Here is a 20,998-nt window from a genome sequence, read left to right as displayed (position 1 = left end):
CCCTCCACCCTCCACCCTCCACCCTCCACCCTCCGCCCTCCACCCTCCGCCCTCCACCCTCCACCCTCCACCCTCCACCCTCCGCCCTCCGCCCTCCGCCCTCCACCCTCCACCGGCTGCATGTGGAAATAAAGCTTTATTTTTATTTAAAACGACCAGCATTTATTGAGTCGTCTGACAGAACTGATACCAGACGAGTTTGTTTTTCTGGCACAATCCAATATATCGACAGCTTTTAAATTAAAAATGAGTAAAGACGGCTCCCAGCAGGCCACTGGGTGAACCAGTCACTCAATAAAAGACCTGAAAGGCAGAAACATGGTCTAAAGCAGGAAATCACTTTGTGCTGAGGCTGATGGGAAAGAGCTCCTGCGTGTTTATTCCATTCCAGTAAACGAGGCGTCATTTAGAGAAGCTCAGCTCCACCATTTGCCCCTTTGTGTGCAAACGGGGTGTTTACAGATAAAAGGACGGGTTCACACCCCGGGGCAGTAAAGCTCTCACAAGTCCAGTCACAGCAACAGTGGAGGCGTCGATCTTCAGCCGTCCTGAGAGGAAGCCTCCGGGCTCAGAGGGTCAGACACCTGAAGCGGCGTTCCGCTGTGTGTTCTCACACGGCGGACGGAGAAAGTGTGACCTTGGTCAACATTCGGCGTTTTGCCCGAGGGGAAGCTGCCCTGAAAGTCCCATCAGGAGCCTCTTTATGTGAAAACTAAGAGAGAAGACCCCGGCTTTAAGCTGCAAATGAGAAGATTTCAGACTGCTTTCAGGTGCAGGACGTCAGTTGATCCCCTCTGAGGAGCTGCTTCACCTGGAGATCCAGCCTCCTGTCGGTCGATTAGCATGACGGAGGAGTTCCAGCCTGCTGTGAGGGAAGTCAGAGGAACGGAAAGCAGCTCTTCAGAGAGTCAGTTAATATACTGAGATTTTCATTCTGTTACTTTTAATGATAAACTGAAGGCAAAAAAACAAGTCTGATGTCAAATTACAAGCATACCAGAGGATTCATTCTTCCATCAGTCCATGACGGGACGAAAACACACAAATGGACAAATAGCTCTTCAGTCCACTGTGGACTCAGTAATGTCTTCCTCTGTGAGGAAGCTGCAGTTCCTGGAGGAAGAACCTGCAAACTCACACAGAGAGGCTCCTGGGAAAGAGTCAAATGTCGTCCGTCGATCGATACGCCGCAAAAAAGAGGATTTTCAGTCAGAACTGGCTGAAAGTCAAAGGTCCAGAACTTCATTAATAACCACAGTTTTGATGATAAGAAGGACTCAGACATGTTGAAATTCTGATATTATCCGTACGATAGAAGTAGTTTGGGAGAAGGAGTGAAGTGTGCTGCATGAAGTGCTGTGAGGAGGAACGGCTGATTTCAGTTGATAAATCTGTGATTACTCTGGAAATCATCCAGAACTCCGGAGAGCCGCTTTGTTCAGGCGACCTGACTCGATGTGGGGTCGGACTGACTCCAGGCTGCAGGGTGAGCCGGTGCGCTTCAGTTACAGATACACTCCACAGCCAGGACGGCTTTGAGTTTAGAAGCTCCACTTTTCTGTTGTGAGGAGTGTGCGTGTGTGTGTGTGTGTGTGTGTGTGTGTGTGTGTGTGTGTGTGTGAACTCCATTTCCCAGCCGCCCCCGGGGCCCTCCCCCTGCATACCTCCGCTGCGCGCTCGCGCCGCCGTGGGGATCCTGCTGCCCCAGTTGCCCCAGACGGCGGCGAGGCGCGCGGCGACCCGAGCTGCTCCACAGGAATGGGCCAGTTCGAGAGGACCGCTTCTCTCCACCAGCTCACGGCTACGACCCTCTCCACGACCCGGGCTTGGATTTAAGGACCGAGCGCAGTGAAAGCTCCAGATTTGGGATTTTCCGCTGGTTGGGGTTCGGTCGCGCGCTCTGGATCGGGTTGCGCTCCGTGAAGAAGAGGATTTTCTCGGCTGCGGCCAAGAAGGAAAAAATGTGTTCCTCCACGCAGCCTCGCAGTTTGGTGAGGTCTGCGCTGGTTCTGGTCCCGGTCCTGCTGCTGGTTCTGCGTCTGGAGTGTGTTCCTGCTGCCGAGGCGCGGACTTGCCCCCCTCCTTGCGCGTGTTCTGGGGATCTGGTGGACTGCAGTCGGATCAACAGGGGCCAGATTCCAGACCCGATCCCGGAATGGACGGTTCAACTGTGAGTCTTTTCACTGCTTCACTGTCATCTGAAAGTCTTGGTCTGTCTTTGACATCCTGCTGCTCCAAACCTTCACCGTCCGATGCGTAAAAGTTTGGTTTCCTTCGCTGGGATCGGATGATCCACATTCCTGTCGCAGTGAAAGCTGGACGCGCTGTAGACCACATCAGACCCTGATCCCCGGCCCTGCTGGTCCGGTTCAGGATCACTCCGCTCTTCCTAAAACCGCTGGAAGGAGAGAAAGTTGCGCTCAGACACGTGAATCAGTTCCTGCGTCTCGGAACAACTTTTATTTGTGTCTTCTGGTCCCTTTAAATTCCGCCAGCGATCCGAATGTCTGCGGGGAACCGCGAGCACACGTGGATGAAGTTTTACACATCAACGGGCCATTTTCATTCCCACCTTTAACAGCTGCGATGCATTATTTATGTCGAGGCGCGCGGAGCGCGTCTCACCCGAATCACCTGCGGATCGAGCGGAGCGCAGCGTCACGCAGCCCTGCGGGTTATGCGTGTTTTACAAAGTGCTCCAGTCTCTGTTCTTCTGCGTTTCTCCAACTGTGAGGCCTTCAGATGCAGCACTGCTCAGCTGCTAAAGCGGGAACATGCTGTGGTTCCGTGTGGATCAGAATCCGCTGGATGACTTTAACACCAGCCCCCCCCCCCCCCCCCCCCCCCCCCCCCCCCCCCCCCCCCCCCCCCGGTTGAGTTCCATTAATGATCCATTGACGATCACGTCTATTAAACTCCTCTCATATTAAACAACCTGAAACTCTACTTCAGGACATGAATCCTGCTTTCATCCAGCAGTTCGCTTTCACTGCAAACAGCTGCTTATTTCATATTTGGGAAAATAGAGTTTTATTTAAATTTTAAGGAAGAAAATCAACAGAAATTCTGAAGATACGTTTGAGGACAACTGAGGACTCTGTTGAGGGTTTAGTTCCAGTTCTGCCTTTCTCTGCGAATATGAGCATGAAGAGGGTCACTGAGAAGTCTCTTCTATCGCACATTTCCATTGTCTTCTTTGAAACTTTTCTACATTGAAATCCAGATGGTGCGATCCGTTCCTGGCCCCTGGGCCAGATGTTGTACACCACTCCTCTGGAAACTTGGCTTTGCCAGAGAAAACAGACGCAGCCTCGCAGGAACCTCATAACCGAGCAGACTCGGTGATCCGCCGAGAACGGGGGAAGAAAAAGGAGAGAGGAAAGCTCCACATGGGGAAACATTCCTCTCGCTCTGGCATGCTAATTTACGAGCGGCTCTCCAGCACATCTTAAAGTCCTTCCAGCGCAGGGCCTTTGTTTTCCAGCACCACATTATTTCTGCTGAATTAGCAGCGCCGGAGCCAGCGATGGGGCTGATGGGGGGGGGGGGGGCTGTTCGGGCAGGAGGGCTGCGGATTAATGCCGAGCTCCTCTTCATCCACACACTGTGTGCAGAGTTATGTTGAATTTTCACCTTTGACCTCCAGTCCTGATGTTGTTCCGTCCAAGTCTTGGGCTGTGTTCGAAACCGCATACTGCCTACTGCATACTTCCATACCCATACTGTCCATACTGCATACTGCACACTCAGTCCATCAGACAGTATGCAAAGCGTTGACACTACAGCATACTACATAATAACCCACAATGCATTGCACTCCTCCTCGAGCTGAAATCGACCTGCTAAAGCTGATTTCACTTTAGCTCTAAACTCTTCAAATGTAGAACTTTATTGAGATTTTTTTTTTTAAATTAGGAGACAGAGTGGTGGTTTAGAGCCGAGTGTGTCGTTTATTTGTCCGAATATCAACCGTTTAGGATTTTGTTCAGACGAATTCGGCAAAATTCAAGCCAGCCGCAGTGAGCAACGCACTTCCGGTTATTTTCACAAAAATAAAGCACCCCTTTCCCTTTCTCATGCAAAAAAACCTCAGTGATAAATCTGTGCTTTTACTTTGAAAACAAGAAGCCAACCTTTCAGCAATATATCTCACTTAGCATCGGCGTTTGGACCGGTGTCCCGTTAACGGAATCGGACCAGTTACGACGCCTTACCCACCGAGAGTTTTTTGGGCTCTTCAACGAAGATCGGCTCGCCGTCTCCCGCTGTCCGTCGCGTTGCATCTTGGGTAATTTCAGTATGAGTAGTAAACTCACGATGTATATTCAACATTTCTGGCGAATGCAGTATGCATCCAGGAACTTCTCGCATACTCACAAATCGCATACTGCCAGTGTAAACGCTCTGCATACTCAATCAGTTAGTATGAGTAGTAGGTAAGTATGCAGTTTCGAACACAGCCCTGGTGTTTGACTACCTTCCAAAGGTCAGAGGTCACTGGCCAGCCTCGCCTTTTAAGCCCGTCCTGCTTCTCATTGGGGGAAATGTGTGATTCAGTCGTGAATATGGAAAAATATGGAGCTAGCAGTGTCAAAACACCACAGAAATTCAAACTGGCTCCTCCAGGGACTCACTGCTGCCCCCTAATGTACAAAACTGGCCTAAAATGTTACACCTTTAAAGTTGTTTTCTTCAAATAGAAAAGAATAGAACAGAATGAGTTTATTCAAGTTTTGCTCACATTTCTGCTCCAAAAACTAAAACTTTAAAAGTCACCAGGTTAAAGGTTTTTTAGGAAAGAAATTGAAGGCAGGATTGTTCAATAAAAAATGAGGTTTGTTGTTGCAGCAGTGATTTCAAACCTCAGGTCGGGGATCCCCTTGAGGGTACAGCAGAGATCACAGTACAGGGACGCTTTGTTCGCTCTGATATTGATAATGCTAGCTTATCAACGTGGCATTTTCCTCTCATATTTAGAATGAGAATAAACCATTTTTAACAGTGTCTGGACAAAAGACACAAAGCAGTGTCCTCAGAAAGAGAAACGCGTTTAAATGTGTCAAACTTAAGGCCCGTGGGCCAAAACTGGCCCACAAGAAGCTCTAGTCTGGTAGCCTGGCATGCCCGACTGACTTTATTTATGTGTCACACACATATAAAGACAGTCTGGCACGGCGCCATTGGGGCTTCATTTCAAACAGGCTGATGAGAGGCGGGACTGTTGAGCGGAGAGAACCAATCCAAGGAACAAGGCTGTGACGCAACGACAACGCGACGTACGCAGCGCTCTGTTGTAGTAGTTTTGTAGTCCAAAACATGGGATCATGGCGTGGAGTTTTACGTCTGTTTTACCCCCAAATTCCACCGGAAGCTTAAGCGACACGTCGCGTCTTGTTCCTGAAGTTAACGCACACCGGCAGCGCAGCGCGGCGCCGTTTAGAAGCGGCGACCTGAAGCGAATCACCAGCGCCGTGGCGCGCGCCTCCGTTCTGGTGATCCGTTGTAACACCGGCGCTTCTGGGACGCGGCGCCGGTGGAATTTGGGGGTTAAAGAAAAGCCTTCAGAGCAGATTCCTGCTGTGGTTTCAGCGCCAAATTCAGTTCGTTCAAAACTTCAGACAGAGCCGTGGTGAAGCCTCGCTGAGTTGCAGCCGCCACCATGATTGTTTTGAGGGGGGTATAATATGACGCATCGCTAACTCCCGCCTCTCGTGGGCTGTGATTGGCCCGGCAGAAGTTTGCCGGGCAGAAGTCAGACTCAATTGGCGCAGTACCAGACTGTTTCCCCATGAATCCCTGAGCATGGAGAGACCGTCTGGAGGGCCAGGCTACTAGTCTGGTCCACCAAGCAAATGATGAAAATGTATAAAAGTAGATAAAAGCATTTTTCTTTTTTGAGAAACACATTTCTTAAGAGAACCCAGAAGGCTGAGACCTGAGCTGAGAGACAGCTAGCTTCTTCGCTGCTATCAGACTAGCCTCAGAGCCGAGCTGTCAGGGCGAGTCTAAAAGACATGCATGATCCAGCAGCTTTTACATTTCACTTCATTTCACTTCATATCGTTAAAATTGGCTTCATGTTGTTGACACTATAGTAATTTTTAGCTGTGGTTTCTTTGGCTTGTGTGGTTTTATCAGGAATCGTCTTCGTCACAACAACAACAAAAATTCTTCAAGTTTAAATTCTATGGCACTATTTTACCGGGCCGGCCCATGAAGATGAAACTGTACGCAGACCCTGAACTGGAATGAGTTTACTCCTCTGGTGTGAACAGTAGCACCGTTATAGATGAAATATTACTGTTTTTAAATTGTTACACTCAGCACTCAAAATATTGAAAATGTTCAAGCAATTTCATGGAAGTTCTCCAAATGCGTATTAAGAATCTTTGGTTCTGGTGTGAACCATCGACGACATTCCTTCACTCCAGCACATCAGAAAAGGAGTCTTTTCTCCAGCAGTCGCAGCCGGTTAGCAGCCGGTTAGCAGCCTGTTGGCAGACTGTTGGCAGCCTGTTGGCAGCCTGTTAGCGGACTGTTAGCGGCCTGTTAGCGTCCCGTTGGCGGTCTATTAGCTGTGTGTTAGCAGCCTTTTAGCAATATATTGGCAGCTTGTTGGTGACCTGTTAGCGGCCTGTTGGCAGCCTGTTAGCAGACTGTTAGCAGTATGTTAGCGGCCTGTTGGCAGCCTGTTAGCAGACTGTTAGCAGCCTGATAGCAGCCTGTTAGCATGTTAGCGGACAGTTCGCCGTCTGTTAGTGGCTTGTTGGCGGCCTGTTGGCAGTATATTAGCAGCCTGTTCATAGCCTGTTAGCAGCCTGACAGCAGCCTGTTAGCAGTGTGTTAGCAGCCTGTTAGCAGCCTGACAGCAGCCTGTTAGCAGCCTGTTAGCAGCCTGATAGCAGCCTGTTAGCGGCCTATTAGCAGTAAATTAGCGGCCTGTTAGCGGCGCAGCGTTATCTCGCTCCACTCTCGGCGGCTCTGGGAGGAAGTGGAAGTGTCGGCGCTGCTCAGGATTTATCTCGGGAGTCTGATCGGACGCCTTTTCCCCAGCAGCCGACCCAGTGGTGCACAGTGGCATGCTGGGAAATCAAGCTTCGTCTCACTCCGGCCAGTAAAATCTTTTGACGAAGAACAAAAACAGGTCAGGGGAATTTTTGACAGGCGTGTTTCAGACGTTTAAAGCCCCCCCCCCCCCCCCCCCCACTGTGCCCCGTGATGGATTCCAGATGAAGGAGGAGGAAGAGGAGGAGGAGGAAGAGGAAGAGGAGGAACAGGAGGAGGAGGAGGAAGAGGAAGAGGAGGTGTAAAAAAGAAGCGTCTGGCCTCGCAGTGTTGATCATGCGCTGCAGCGTCAGAACCTCAGCAGGCTCAGCCAGAGCGTGACCCCGGTGACCTCCAGACGAGGCCGCCGGCCGCCTGGACCCAGACCCGGACAGGAGCCGGTCCAGCTGAGCAGGAGTCAGCACCAACGCAGGTCATAAACAGTCTAAATGCTTGAAGCAGGGTGTTCAACATGCGGCCCGTTGTTGTTCGGAGCCACTCCGGGTCTTTGACCTCTGAACTCTGACGGGTTTTAAAGGGTTTCAAATGCTGAGGTGGGAGCAGGGATGTGATTTACTCGAGTCCAGGAGTGTTTCTGATGGAGAAGTGGTTTTGGAGCCTTGGTTGTTTTCAGATGAGCTGGAGGGGAGTCCTGCTCTCATATTTATTTTTTAAAAAAAGACCTTAAAAGGAGTCTTTGAGCCGGTCCTGGTGTTGTTTGTTGGTTTTTACTGGTTTGGAAGCTGCAGCTTGAAACCGAGCCGTTCTGAAGTGGAACCAGACCCGAGCGGGAGATGTTCCATCACTGGATTTCTGAGTGAGAGAGTCATCCTGCCTGCTATGAATCTCGTCCACGTCTTCTTTTTTTCCTGTTTGATTCCGGCCGCCGCTCTTTGACCCGCCGCTCCTGTTCGCAGCGTTCGGCCTCGATAACACGCTGATCTGTGTGTGATTGTGTTTCCTCTCTCTCTCTCTCTCTCTCCCTCTCTCTCTCTCTCAGGGACCTGAGCCATAACAGACTGCGACGGCTCGACGGCTCTTTGTTCTCCAGACTGGAGCGTCTCCGAGAGCTGTGAGTCCGCCTCCGGAGGAACCTCTGGAGTTTCCAGAGCGTCTTTCATCGCCGTCACACACACGACCCGCTGACCTCTGAACTGTTTCTGTTTTTTTCGCTGCAGGAAGCTGAACCACAACGAGCTGGACGCCATCCCGGACCTGGGGCGTCGTGCTTCCAACCTGACGTCGCTGCTCCTGTGAGTAAAGCCTCCCTCCGTCTTGACGCTACTCCGGGGTCTCGGCGTGGCGCGGTCCGGGGCATACCCCTCCGCGGGGGGCCGCCGGGAGAGGCTTCGCCCCCTCGGGTCTGACTGCTGCTTCCCAGACAGAACACTGGCGGCGGCGGCATTTTTAACCCGGAGGCGGTGACGTGACGAGACGCTCTGGAACCCGGCCAGTCTTCCCCTCGCCCTCTGACGGTTTTCATCCTCTGTCTGGAGACTTGTCCTCTGTCTGGAGACTTGTCCTCTGTCCCTGGAGTCTTTCGAAGTCTCTTCAAACGGCAGGACAGTCACGGCGCTCTGGACGCCGCCGTTGTTGGCGTCTGTCTGCTGAGCGTGCAGGGTCCTAAAAGTTGCGTTTTCAGGGACTCCGAACACAAATCCTGAGCTGCCGCCTCGCTTTAGCGCCTCAGGGAGAACATGCATCTGGCGTTCACTCAGAACAACGTTCCAAGGTTTCCAAACCTTCAATCTGTGGCTGAACCGAGTTTCTATCGTCTGGATTAACGGCACACACACACACACACACACACACACAAACACACACACACACACACACACACACACACACGCACACTGCCTCTTTCCTGCTGATGTTTTTCCCTGCAGTGGAACATTTCTTCTGGATTCCCTGCTCAGTTCCTCAGTGTGTATGTGTGTGTGTGTGTGTGTGTGTGTGTGTGTGTGGGTGTGTGTGTGTGTGGGTGTGGGGGGGGGGGGGGTCAGAGGGGGGAGGAGCCCGGGGTATCGGGTGGCTCTTATTCAAACAGCCGCTCAGACAGAGCGGCAGCTCGCCGCCTCCTCTGACCTCTGGGCCCAGAGAGAAAACAAACGGCAGTGACCCTGCAGCTGGCAGCCATCGAGTCCCGATCGTCCTAATTAATTGAACAATTTCCCAGGAATTTATGGAGACGCTGAACCCCCCCAACCCCCAACCCCCAACCCCGCCCCCGCCGCCGCCAAATCCCACCGCCTGTGTTCAGGGAGGCCTGGACAAATGAGCGTGGAGATCCCCGGTCTGATTAGGTGTGTGTGTGTGTGTGTGTGTGTGTGTGTGTGTGTGTGTGTGTGTGAGAGAGAGAGACAGCAGCAGAGGAAGGTGCAGAGCTCTGCGAGCTAAAAGTTACTATTATTAAATAAAATATAAAAATAATAAAAATAGAAGCGATATTCCTCGGCGCGACGCGTGGCGACGTCCAGCCGTCCCGGTGCCGGTCTGCTCCCGGTCGGGTCTGCTCCCGGTCCCGGTCTGCTCCCGGTCAGGTCTGCTCCCGGTCCCGGTCTGCTCCCAGTCAGGTCTGCTCCCGGTCCCGGTCTGCTCCCAGTCAGGTCTGCTCCCGGTCCCGGTCTGCTCCCGGTCGGGTCTGCTCCCGGTCGGGTCTGCTCCCGGTCCCGGTCTGCTCCCGGTCAGGTCTGCTCCCGGTCGGGTCTGCTCCCGGTCCCAGTCTGCTCCCGGTCAGGTCTGCTCCCGGTCGGGTCTGCTCCCGGTCCCGGTCTGCTCCCAGTCCTGGTCTGCTCCCGGTCAGGTCTGCTCCCGGTCCCGGTCTGCTCCCAGTCCTGGTCTGCTCCCGGTCAGGTCTGCTCCCGGTCAGGTCTGCTCCCGGTCCCGGTCAGCTCCCGGTCCCGGTCTGCTCCCAGTCGGTTCTGCTCCCGGTCCCGGTCCAACATGGCGTCTGGTTCTCATTACCGGCGCCGCAGCGGAGGGAGGGAGAGAGGGAGGGAGGGAGGGAGGGAGAGAGGGAGTGGCCACATGGCTTCTGAAAACTCTGCTTTTTCCAATAGGAAATACCACACACACCAGCGGCGTGCGCACGTGCACGTGCACGAGCACGAGCAAGAAAGCTTTCTGTTTAAAGATCGTGTCCCGTTAAAAGTCTGATTTGCCGCTCGCTGGAATGCGGCGTCAGCAGCAGAGGCTTCGCTCGCCGTGTCAGAGCGGTCGGCTTGAAGGCCGAAAACACCGCCGGGTTCCCAGCAGCCCTGGCAGGTACCGGCTCGTACGGCGCCCAGTCGAGCTGCGCCCGCCGCTTAAAGGCCGGTCTCTAAACGCCACTTGTTGACGTCTCTGAGCCCCCCCCCCCCCCCCCCCCCCCCCCCCCGCCTCCTGGCCCCCCGGAGCAGAGCTGGAAAGCCCGGCTGCGTCCGGGTTCTCCGCCCGGCTCCAGGTGGCTGCGGCTCTTTGTTTGGGAGCCGAGCGCCGCGAAGCGTGGAGCGCCGTCTGCAGATCTGCAAACAAAAGCGCCGCTGTGCCGCCGCTCTCCCTGCAGACAATGAGCTCGTGTCCTTTACCAGGACCGGATTCCTTCGCTGTTTTTGTGCCGTTCTGAGACCAGTTTAACCCTTCAGGGCCGAGCGATGGCTCCGTTCACGGAGTCCATTAAAACTGCAGGAACGCCGTCGCGACGCCTGCTGGCTTCACCGAGGAGGGTTTCACCTCCACCCGTAGGATTTGTTCACTGCTAAAGTTAAAACGGGTGAATCTGCTCATTTCTACGCCACCCTGGAAGCTGTATAGTCATATAACAGAAAAGGTGTCGTCTCCTTGTGCGTCCTGGAAAGTGTCACGCTCTCGGTTTGGACATGGACATGGAGTGTGCCGATGCAGTGGTGCAGTGGTGCAGTGGGGCGGTGGTACGGTGGTGCAGTGGAGCGGTGGTGCAGTGGAGCGGTGGTGTGGTGGTGCAGTTGTACAGTGGAGCGGTGGTGCAGCGGAGCGGTGGTGCAGTGGTGCAGTGGAGCGGTGGTGCAGCGGAACGGTGGTGCAGTGGAGCAGTGGTACAGTGGAGCGGTGGTGCAGTGGTGCGGTGGTACAGTGGAGCAGTGGTGCAGTGGAGCGGTGGTGCAGCGGAACGGTGGTGCAGTGGAGCAGTGGTGCAGTGGAGCGGTGGTGCAGTGGAGCGGTGGTGCAGTGGTACAGTGGTTCAGTGGTTCAGTGGTGCAGTGGAGCGGTGGTGCAGTGGTACAGTGGTACAGTGGAGCAGTGGTGCAGTGGAGCGGTGGTGCAGTGGAGCGGTGGTGCAGTGGAGCGGTGGTGCGGTGGTGCAGTGGAGCGGTGGTGTGGTGGTGCAGTGGTGCAGTGGAGCGGTGGTGCAGTGGAGCGGTGGAGCGGTGGTGCAGTGGTACAGTGGAGCGGTGGTGCAGTGGAGCTGTGGTGCGGTGGTACAGTGGTACAGTGGAGCAGTGGTACAGTGGAGCGGTGGTGCGGTGGTGCAGTGGAGCGGTGGTGCAGTGGAGCTGTGGTGCGGTGGTACAGTGGTACAGTGGAGCGGTGGTACAGTGGAGCGGTGGTGCAGTGGAGCGGTGGTGCGGTGGTACAGTGGTACAGTGGAGCGGTGGTACAGTGGAGCGGTGGTGCAGTGGTACAGTGGAGCGGTGGTGCAGTGGAGCTGTGGTGCGGTGGTACAGTGGTACAGTGGAGCAGTGGTACAGTGGAGCGGTGGTGCGGTGGTGCAGTGGAGCGGTGGTGTGGTGGTGCAGTGGTGCAGTGGAGCGGTGGTGCAGTGGAGCGGTGGAGCGGTGGTGCAGTGGTACAGTGGAGCGGTGGTGCAGTGGAGCTGTGGTGCGGTGGTACAGTGGTACAGTGGAGCGGTGGTACAGTGGAGCGGTGGTGCAGTGGAGCGGTGGTGCGGTGGTACAGTGGTACAGTGGAGCGGTGGTACAGTGGAGCGGTGGTGCAGTGGAGCGGTGGTGCAGTGGAGCGGTGGAGCGGTGGTGCAGTGGAGCGGTGGTTCCACCAGGCGTCTGGACTGCAGCTTCAAACCGGGCCTCCAGGATCGACCCGGCTGGTTCAACAGCTGCCGGTAAACAGGTTTGAACCTGCGCCTCCCCGTCAGCACGGTGGAGCTGGACGGGCGCCGGCGGCCATGAATGCTGAAAACGAGGCCTGTAGTCTGGAGCGCTGGAGGGAACCCCCCCCCCACCCCCCCCACCCCCCCACCCCCCCCCCACCCCCCCTCACACACAAAGAGGCCACTGTGCAGCCGGGGTCTGGAACCCGGCAGGCCCCGCTCTGCAGTCTGGGAGGCGTGCAGCTCAGGAAGCGGCTCGCTCGCTCGCCCTGCCGGGGCTCGCTCGCCCTGGGGAGCGGCGCTCATCAGCCGCTAATTGGCAGGTTACCTTCTAAACACAATAACACGTCAGTGAAGCCAGCGGCTGTTTGGAGTGAAGCTCGGCGACAAGAACAATTTGTTGCCTTCTATGAAATATGGAGAGAGAGAGAGAGAGAGAGTAAGAGAGAGAGAGAGAGAGAGAGAGAGAGAGAGAGACGTGGGCGAGTCTTCACGCTGGGTGGGATGTTTTATCCTCACTGGTGTGAGATTCTCTCTCTCTGTAACACCGCCGCCTAATTTGGGGACTTGAGGGTTTGTGTATCTGGGAATGTGAACCTGGTGGACACACACACACACACACACACACACACACACACACACACACACACACACACACACACACACGGAGTTTGCTCATTGATTGTGTGTTTTCAGAGCAAACAACCGGATCTCCCGGGTCTCGGCGGAGCAGCTCCGGCCGTTCCTCGCCCTGCAGACGCTGGACCTCAGCTACAACAACATGGTGGAGGTGACGGCCGCCTCCTTCCCCGTCCTGCCGCTCAAGAACCTGTGAGTGCCGACAGTCCCGGGGTGCTCAACATGCGGCTCCTCAGCCCCCCTGTAGCTGATAGAATGCCTCATAAACCACGAAATGTCAAGAATTTCTAGAAGAAGAACATAAATATGGTTTGAAAAAACTCTTTAAAATAGGTAAAATGGATAAAACAGCTAATATTTCTGAAGACAGAAGAATCTTGGAAACAGCAGCTCTGCTTCTGCGTGTTCGTCTCAGGTTCCTCAACAACAACCGCATCTCGTCGCTGGAGACGGACTGCTTCAACAACCTGTCCAGCTCGCTGCTGGTCCTCCGGCTCAACCGCAACCGCCTGTCGTCCATCCCGGCCAAGATCTTCCAGCTGCCCAACCTGCAGCACCTGTAAGCTCCGCCCCCCGCGCCGCCCGGAACGATCGTTCGTTCAGGTCGCTTCTCCTCACGCCTGTCCGGTTTGTGCGGCGTTCCAGAGAGCTGAGCAGGAACCGCGTCCGCCGGGTGGAGGGCCTGACCTTCCACGGCCTGCACGCCCTGCGCTCGCTGCGGATGCAGCGCAACGGCCTGAGCCGCCTGATGGACGGCGCCTTCTGGGGCCTCGGCAGCATGGAAGTGCTGTAGGTGCAACGCCGCGGCCGCAGGCCGGCTTCTGACCAGCCGCGACGGGCACTGAAGCGTGTGTGTGTGTGTGTGTGTGTGTGTGTGTGTGTGTGTGTGTGCAGGCAGCTGGATTACAACAACCTGACGGAGGTGAGCAAGGGCTGGCTGTACGGCCTGCTGACGCTGCAGCAGCTCCACCTCGGACACAACTCCATCAGCAGGATCCGACCCGAGGCCTGGGAGTTCTGCCAGAGGCTCAGCCAGCTGTGAGGGCTGCTCGCTCTACCGCTCTCTCTCTCTCTCTCCATTCACTCTGAACTCCAACACTTCTGTGTTTCCCTTCCCTCCTCTCTGGCACTCCAGCCTGCCCTTAATCTCACACACACACACACACACACACACACACACACACACACACACAGTCTCGTATTTCTATCCTTGTGGGGACCTTCCATTGACTCCCATTCATGTCTAGCCCCTAACCCTGACCCTTACCCTAACCCTAACCCACACCACAACAAAGCCTAACCCTAAAGAAATGTTTTTGCACTTTTACTTTTTTCAGTAACAACAACATGGTCAAGAAAACACTGTTTCTCCTACTTAGGACCGGAAAAAGGTCCCCACAAGGCACGTCGTTCCACGTTTTGCTATCCTTGTGGGGACATTTGGCCCCGACAAGGATAGAAATACAAGAACACACACACACACACACACACACACACACACACACACACACACACACACACACACACACACACACACACACACACACACACACAGAGCCTTGTTTCTTGCCTTCTTTCTGCACCCAAAGCTTTTTCTTTTTTTTCTGGGGGAGTTTCCATTATTAGTTGTGTTTTTTTGTTTTTTTGTGAAAAGCCCTCGATCGTCAGAGTTCTGTGGAGCGTCAACACTGGTTCAGGCGGCGGATCAGGTTTCCTTTCTTGTGGCGGTTGTTTCCAGCGGCGGTCTGCTCTGCGCTCGCTCCGTCTGGGCCGCTCGGTTTTTTTTGCTGTTGTTTGGGTTTTTCCCCCGTTCTGCCTCTTCTCGCTCTTATCATGTGAACCTGGGAGTAAACAAGCCGCCGTGGGCCGTGAGCGAGTCCCGCTATCTGATTCGCTCCCATCTCAGTTTACTTTCCAAAAGAAAAAAAAAAAAAACAAAGCCTGGTTTGGGTGCAGAAATCGATTTTCCAGGAAGGAAGGGTTCTGGTGGCTCTTGTGGTTCTTGTGGGTCTTGTGGATCTTGTGGGTCTTGTGGGTCTTGTGGTTCTGGTGGGTCTCGGTCCATGTGGAGCGGACGCTGACGCTGTCTTCTCCGTCCCGCCGCTGCAGACACCTGTCCTCCAACCAGCTGTCCCGCCTGGACGAGTCCAGCTTCGCCGGCCTCAGCCTGCTGGACCAGCTGCACGTCGGGGACAACCGGGTCAGCTTCATCGCAGACGGAGCCTTCCGGGGCCTGTCCAGCCTGCAGACGCTGTGAGTCCCCGTCCCCCGTCCAGGACCGCCGTCCAGGACCGCCGTCCAGGACCGCCGTCCTGGACCGCCGTCCAGGACCGCCGTCCAGGACCGCCGTCCAGGACCCCCGATCCTCTGCCTGATTTGTTTTGGGATGTGAGATAGATTCCTGTGTCTCCACACAGTAGAAAAGAAAAGAAAAACCTCAGACAGGCGCAGCAAACCCCCCAACCCCCCCAGAGCCCCCCTATCCTCCACCGTCCCCCATTTCCCACAGAAAACCTTCATGGGACTTTTTTTTTTTTTAAACTGGAACCAAATGTGACCTGGAGGTCAGGGAGGGGCAGGTGTGCAGCGAGGTGGAGGTGCTCTGCTTCAGGGCTGCAGACCTGCCACCACCTCGTTACCCCCCGTTCCCTGACTCTCACACACACACACACACACACACACACACACACACACCCTCCTCCAGGCCTGCTGAGGCTGTCCTCAGCCTCTGATCTCCTCCAGACCCGAGCACCGTGGATTTACTAGTTTAGTGTTTTTCTTTTCGTGCACAGCGGGGGAAACATCTCCGCCCGTTGGATTTTGTGACCAAAAAAGAAAAGTTGAAGCTAATATCAGCAAATGTTCAATAATTCAGGTTTTTTAAATATCAAACAGGAATAGGAAGGATTTTGCAGCAAGATGCTGAACAAGCGATATCTGTGCAAACAGCAGCTGCAGCTTCAGCCTTTAGTTGATCTGCAGTTTGAAATTAGCCACTCTCATGCTAAATAATATAATAAAATGTTAATAAACTCAGAAAAAGCCTCTAGAACGTCTGATCTATTCTATATGTGCATGACTGCAGTTGTTTCCAGTGTTTCCACTGGTTTCCACTGCATGCAGAGCGTTTCAGATTCAGCAGATTTGCCACGTGGCGGCTTCCTTCTGATACATCAGGAAAAAAAAAAACTATCTCAAACTGTTAAAAGTGCCGCAGAAGCCAGGAAGTGACTTCCTGTTGAGTCGCTCTGAACGTCATTTTAAACGCCGTGGCCGTTCCCCCCCCGCCAGACGCGAAGCCGCGTGGAGTTTTATGAGCATGTCAAAGCGCCGCGGCGCTCTGGGCGTGGCTTCCTCTGTTTTTCACAGTGCGGTCTGTCTTTGTTCTTGAAGCGATCTCCACAATAATGAAATCTCCTGGACCATCGAGGACATGAACGGGCCGTTCTCGGCGCTGGACAAGCTGAAGACGCTGTGAGTTGAAGCTCAGCTGATCCAGATCCGGCGAGCCGCCCAGGAGGCGCTGACCGGGCCTGTGCTGTCTTTTCCCAGACTCCTTCAGGGGAACCAGATCCGCTCGGTGACCAAGAAGTCTTTCTCCGGGCTGGAGGCGCTGCAGCACCTGTGAGTCTCCTCGCCGTCCTCGCCGTCCTCGCCGTCCTCGGCCTCCAGAGCTGAGAGCGAAGAGTTAATCGCAGCCAGACAGGGAGGCTGGTCGCTCCAAGTCCTCCGTCTGATGTGGAACCAAGACAGGAAAAAACCCTCCAGCATCGGCGTGTGTGCCAGACAGTATCGATCATCAGAGCCAGTGTAGGACAGTGTGTGTGAGTGTGTGTGCGTGTGTGTGTGTGTGTGCGTGTGTGTGCGTGTGTGTGTGTGTGTGTGTGTGCAACAGCTGCATTTGATTCTAATTAGAGCCTTTTGGAGTCGGGCCGCTGCTGATTAACAGGCAAACTGCTGCCCAGAGTTTTATTGTTCTGGAGCCCAGACCTCCGTTTTCTTGGAGCGCCCTCTCCCCCCGCGGCGGACGTCGACAGAAACGAAGACGCCGCCTGTCCCGGAGGACGCTAACGTCCTCTCCTTCTGCTCTCCGCAGAGATCTGAGCAACAACGCCATCATGTCCGTCCAGGCCAACGCCTTCTCCACCATGAGGAACCTGCAGGAGCTGTGAGTAGGACAAGCGGGGGACGGCTGGGGACGGCTGGGACGGCTGGGACAGCGGGGGACGGCTGGGACGGCTGGGGACGGCTGGGACAGCGGGGGACGGCTGGGACGGCTGGGGACGGCGGGGGACGGCTGGGACGGCTGGGGACGGCTGGGACGGCTGGGACAGCGGGGGACGGCTGGGGACGGCTGGGGACGGCTGGGACGGCTGGGGACAAAATACAGTGAAATGTCTAAAAAAAAACCTGTTAGAATAGGAAAGACTGGATTCATCTCACCAGGGAGAAGTTTACCGTTCCGGAGGCTCGTAGACACACGGCGGTGACAGACAGTGAGGAAACGTGCAAATAGAGAATAAGAATAATAATAGAAATCTAAAAGAAGAAAAGATCTAACTGTATGTACAAGATAAATCTAAAATATAACAGGAGCTACAATATATACAAGTATGTCCAGGAGTGTTTTAGAGTGGTTTATAAAGTGTCCATGGTTGCAGGGTTTGGCTGATGTTCTCCACAGTGGAGCCAGTTTTCGCTTCTGAATTCCGAATGTTTAAACGAACTCATGGCAGCGTCAGCGATAGCGCCGTCATCTTGTCTCCAGCAACAACTCAGTGTGTGTTTATCATGATCCTGGAAAGCACCACGCTGTCTCAGATGGAATGACTTTAACCCCCCCCCCCCCCCCCCGGCAGGCGTCTCAACACCTCCAGCCTGCTGTGCGACTGCCAGCTGAAGTGGCTTCCTGTCTGGGTGGCGGAGCAGACCTTCCTGCGCTGCGTCGCCGCCAGCTGCGCCCACCCGCAGCCGCTGAAGGGCCGCAGCGTGTTCGCCGTCGGCCAGGACGAGTTCGTGTGTGGTAAGAGACGCACCGCCTCACCCCGGGCGGGGCGAGAGAGGACGCCGAAGAAACGGCCGCCTGTCCTCCCCGGCCGGGTTTCCGTTAACAAACTGACCCAGAGAGCTCCGGGTTTTCCTCCGAACCGGCGAGTGACTCACTGACCGGAGCGAGAAGGAAATTCACCAGAACCTGGTTGTGGAAAATTTTAGTTTGAGCACGAAGAGTTGGAACCTGAAACCCCGTCTCCTGTCATCCAATCAGACGACTTCCCCAAGCCGCAGATCACGGTGCAGCCGGAGACCCGGTCGGCGCTGAAGGGCTCCGACGTGACGTTCGTCTGCTCGGCCGCCAGCTCCAGCGACTCGCCCATGACCTTCGCCTGGAAGAAGGACAACGAGGTCCTGAACGACGCCGAGATCCACAACCAGGCCCACCTGAGGGCGCCGGGGGGGCCGGGGGCGCCGGGGGGGCCGGGGGGCGAGGCCGGGGTGACGGAGTACACCACCACTCTGCGGCTGCGCAGCGTGGAGTTCTCCACCGAGGGGCGGTACCAGTGCGTCATCTCCAACCACTTCGGCTCGTCCTACTCCGCCAAAGCCCGGCTGACCGTCAACAGTGAGTATCGGGGGGTTTCGCTCGCCACAGGGGGGCTTCGGGGTAAAACGTTTGACTCCTCCCCCCAGTGCTGCCGTCCTTCACCAAGATGCCGATGGACTTGAGCATCCGCGCCGGAGCGACGGCCCGGCTGGAGTGCGCCGCCGTCGGCCATCCGTCCCCTCAGATCGCCTGGCAGAAAGACGGCGGCACGGATTTCCCCGCCGCCCGCGAGCGCCGCATGCACGTGATGCCGGAGGACGACGTCTTCTTCATCGTGGACGTCAAGACGGAGGACATCGGAGTCTACAGCTGCACGGCGCAGAACACGGCCGGAGCCATATCTGCAAACGCCACGCTGACGGTCCTGGGTGAGAAGGCGTGGCTCAGCCGGAGGCGGACCTGCCGGCCAATCAGCCGCTCACCTCCCCCTGCTGTCCCTACAGAGACCCCGTCCTTCCTGCGGCCCCTCATGGATCGCACCGTGGCCAGAGGCGAGACGGCGGTGCTCCAGTGCATCGCCGGCGGCAGCCCCGCCCCCAGGCTGAACTGGACCAAAGACGACAGTCCGCTGGCGCTGACGGAACGCCACTTCTTCGCCGCCGCCAACCAGCTGCTCATCATCGTGGACGCCGCCGAGGCGGACGCCGGGAAGTACACGTGCGAGATGTCCAACGCGCTGGGCACGGAGCGGGGCAACGTCCGCCTGGCCGTCATCCCCAACCCCAACTGCGACTCCGGAGCGGCGGGCGGCGCCGGCGTCGGCCTGGTGAGCGGGTCGGGGCCCGACGACGACGGCTGGACCACGGTGGGGATCGTCATCATCGCGGTGGTGTGCTGCGTGGTCGGCACCTCGCTGGTGTGGGTGGTCATCATCTACCACACCCGGCGCCGGAGCGAGGACTGCAGCGTCACCAACACAGGTCGGTCCCTCCGGCCGCCGTCCCGCCGGGACGCCGCTGGAGTTCAGACGTAACCGGATCCTCCTGTGCTTCAGATGAGACCAACCTCCCCGCCGACATCCCCAGCTACCTGTCCTCCCAGGGGACGCTGGCCGACCGGCAGGACGGGTACCTCCCCTCCGACAGCGGCAGCAGCCACCAGTACATGGCGTCTTCGATCAGCGGCTTCTACCTGCAGCCCCGGGACATGAATGGTAAAATACCACCCGTTCATCCTTTCTTTACCAAAAAGCATCCCGTAACGTGATCCTGCTCCCTCACCCTGACAGGCCTGTGCCACCTGGACACAGGAAGTGAGGCGGACCTGGAGGCGGCCATGGATCCGCTGCTTTGCCACTATCAGGGTCCGTTTGGCTCGCTGCTCCGCCGGGATAACGTCTGCTGCACTGACCCATCCGACGCATTCACAGGTTTGCAGATGATCACTTCCTTTACAGTTAGAAAAAAACCATTGTAATTGAAGTTATAGCAGTCTTGAAATACTTTTTTTTTCCACCTGCAGGTTACTCCATGGACCAGAACCCGCTCTGCACCGACTCCAAGAGGAGGGACTACTTCCTGTCAGAGCACTTCGACCTCTGCTCCTCCACCGTTCTGATGCAGCTGCCCAACGCCGGCCTGCTCCCCGGCTCGTCCCAGCAGCCGCCCGACCGCCGCCCGTCCGCCGGGGACACAGAAGCAGGGGACTCTGGGAAACCTCCCGAATGTCTGTCCTCGCGCAGCACGTTCCTGGGTAAGCCTCGCTCGGCCCGCTTCCCGGTCCGCTCGTGCTGTTCCCTCTTCGCCTGACCCGCCGTCCCACTGTCCCACTGTCCTCCTTCCTCAGGGACGTTTGGGAAAGCTCCCTGGAGGCCCCAGCAGGACCGCCACCCTCAGTTCAGACGCCCGTCGCTGACGAACGCCGGGATAACGCTGCACGAGGATCCGTACGCCGCTCCGGACGCCGACACCGACCCGGAGGACGGCGGCACCGACGGGGACTCGACGTCGGAACACGGCAGCAGCGTCTACGAACAGCCGTTTGACAACAGTCGGACTGATTCCGTCTCACAGTGCCGGACGAGCACCTAGCGGAGGGACTGAGAGGACGACCAAAAAAAACATTTCTACCTCATGAATGGAGAGTTTTGCAATAAAGGACTCTTGGAAGTGAATGTAGCGACAAGTTGATGTTCCTGCCGAGACAAAAAGAACATTTCAGCAGCTATTCTCTGAGGAAGCAGACCCAATGAAACCATAGAGATAAATATAAGCATTTTTATACAAATTTTATTATATTTTGTAAATTGTATATAAACAGATTTCAATATTTTTGCTTACATTTTGTGTATAAAAGGAAAAAAACTCCTGCCCTGCCTCTTCAGTTATTCCAGCTTTGAATGAAGCGACGTTTTGCACATGTGGAAACAATAAAAACATTGAAAAACCACCTGAGTGTGTTCTGCTCCGTTCACCTCGCTGCTGCGAGGCTTCAGGAGGCGGGTCGGCTTCAAACCGCCGGCGTTCTGAAGCAGAACCACAGACCGCCAAGGCCAGCGGCCAGCCGGCGCCACACAGAGACCGGCCATGTTCACGGCTCCACAGTTACTAGAAGACGTGTTCATTTGCTTTAAATCCTGATAACGTTTGATCATCCTCCAGAGGAAGAAGCCGGGTTCCGGCTTTAGCATTTAAAGAAGGGAAATTCAT

The 20,998-nt window shown here is 55.6% G+C and overlaps 1 protein-coding gene across 1 annotated transcript; it reads left to right on the top strand.

The window, feature by feature from the left end:
- The first annotated feature begins 1,961 nt into the window (after positions 1-1,961).
- On the top strand, positions 1,962-20,738 carry lrig3 (leucine-rich repeats and immunoglobulin-like domains 3). The gene is made up of 19 exons (XM_030113798.1): positions 1,962-2,170; positions 8,045-8,116; positions 8,223-8,297; positions 12,806-12,940; positions 13,164-13,307; positions 13,394-13,537; positions 13,643-13,786; positions 14,858-15,001; positions 16,142-16,222; positions 16,301-16,372; positions 16,845-16,916; positions 17,608-17,771; positions 18,015-18,368; positions 18,437-18,718; positions 18,794-19,270; positions 19,345-19,503; positions 19,579-19,719; positions 19,812-20,042; positions 20,136-20,738. The coding sequence occupies exons 1-19, from the start codon at positions 1,962-1,964 to the stop codon at positions 20,378-20,380; spliced, it is 3,345 nt and encodes a 1,114-aa protein (XP_029969658.1). The 3' UTR covers positions 20,381-20,738.
- Positions 20,739-20,998: the final 260 nt, after the last annotated feature.

Source organism: Salarias fasciatus, chromosome 17 (assembly GCF_902148845.1).
Source record: "Salarias fasciatus chromosome 17, fSalaFa1.1, whole genome shotgun sequence".
Classification (NCBI taxonomy): Eukaryota; Metazoa; Chordata; class Actinopteri; order Blenniiformes; family Blenniidae; genus Salarias; species Salarias fasciatus.
This window is presented reverse-complemented; position numbering and strand designations above follow the sequence as displayed.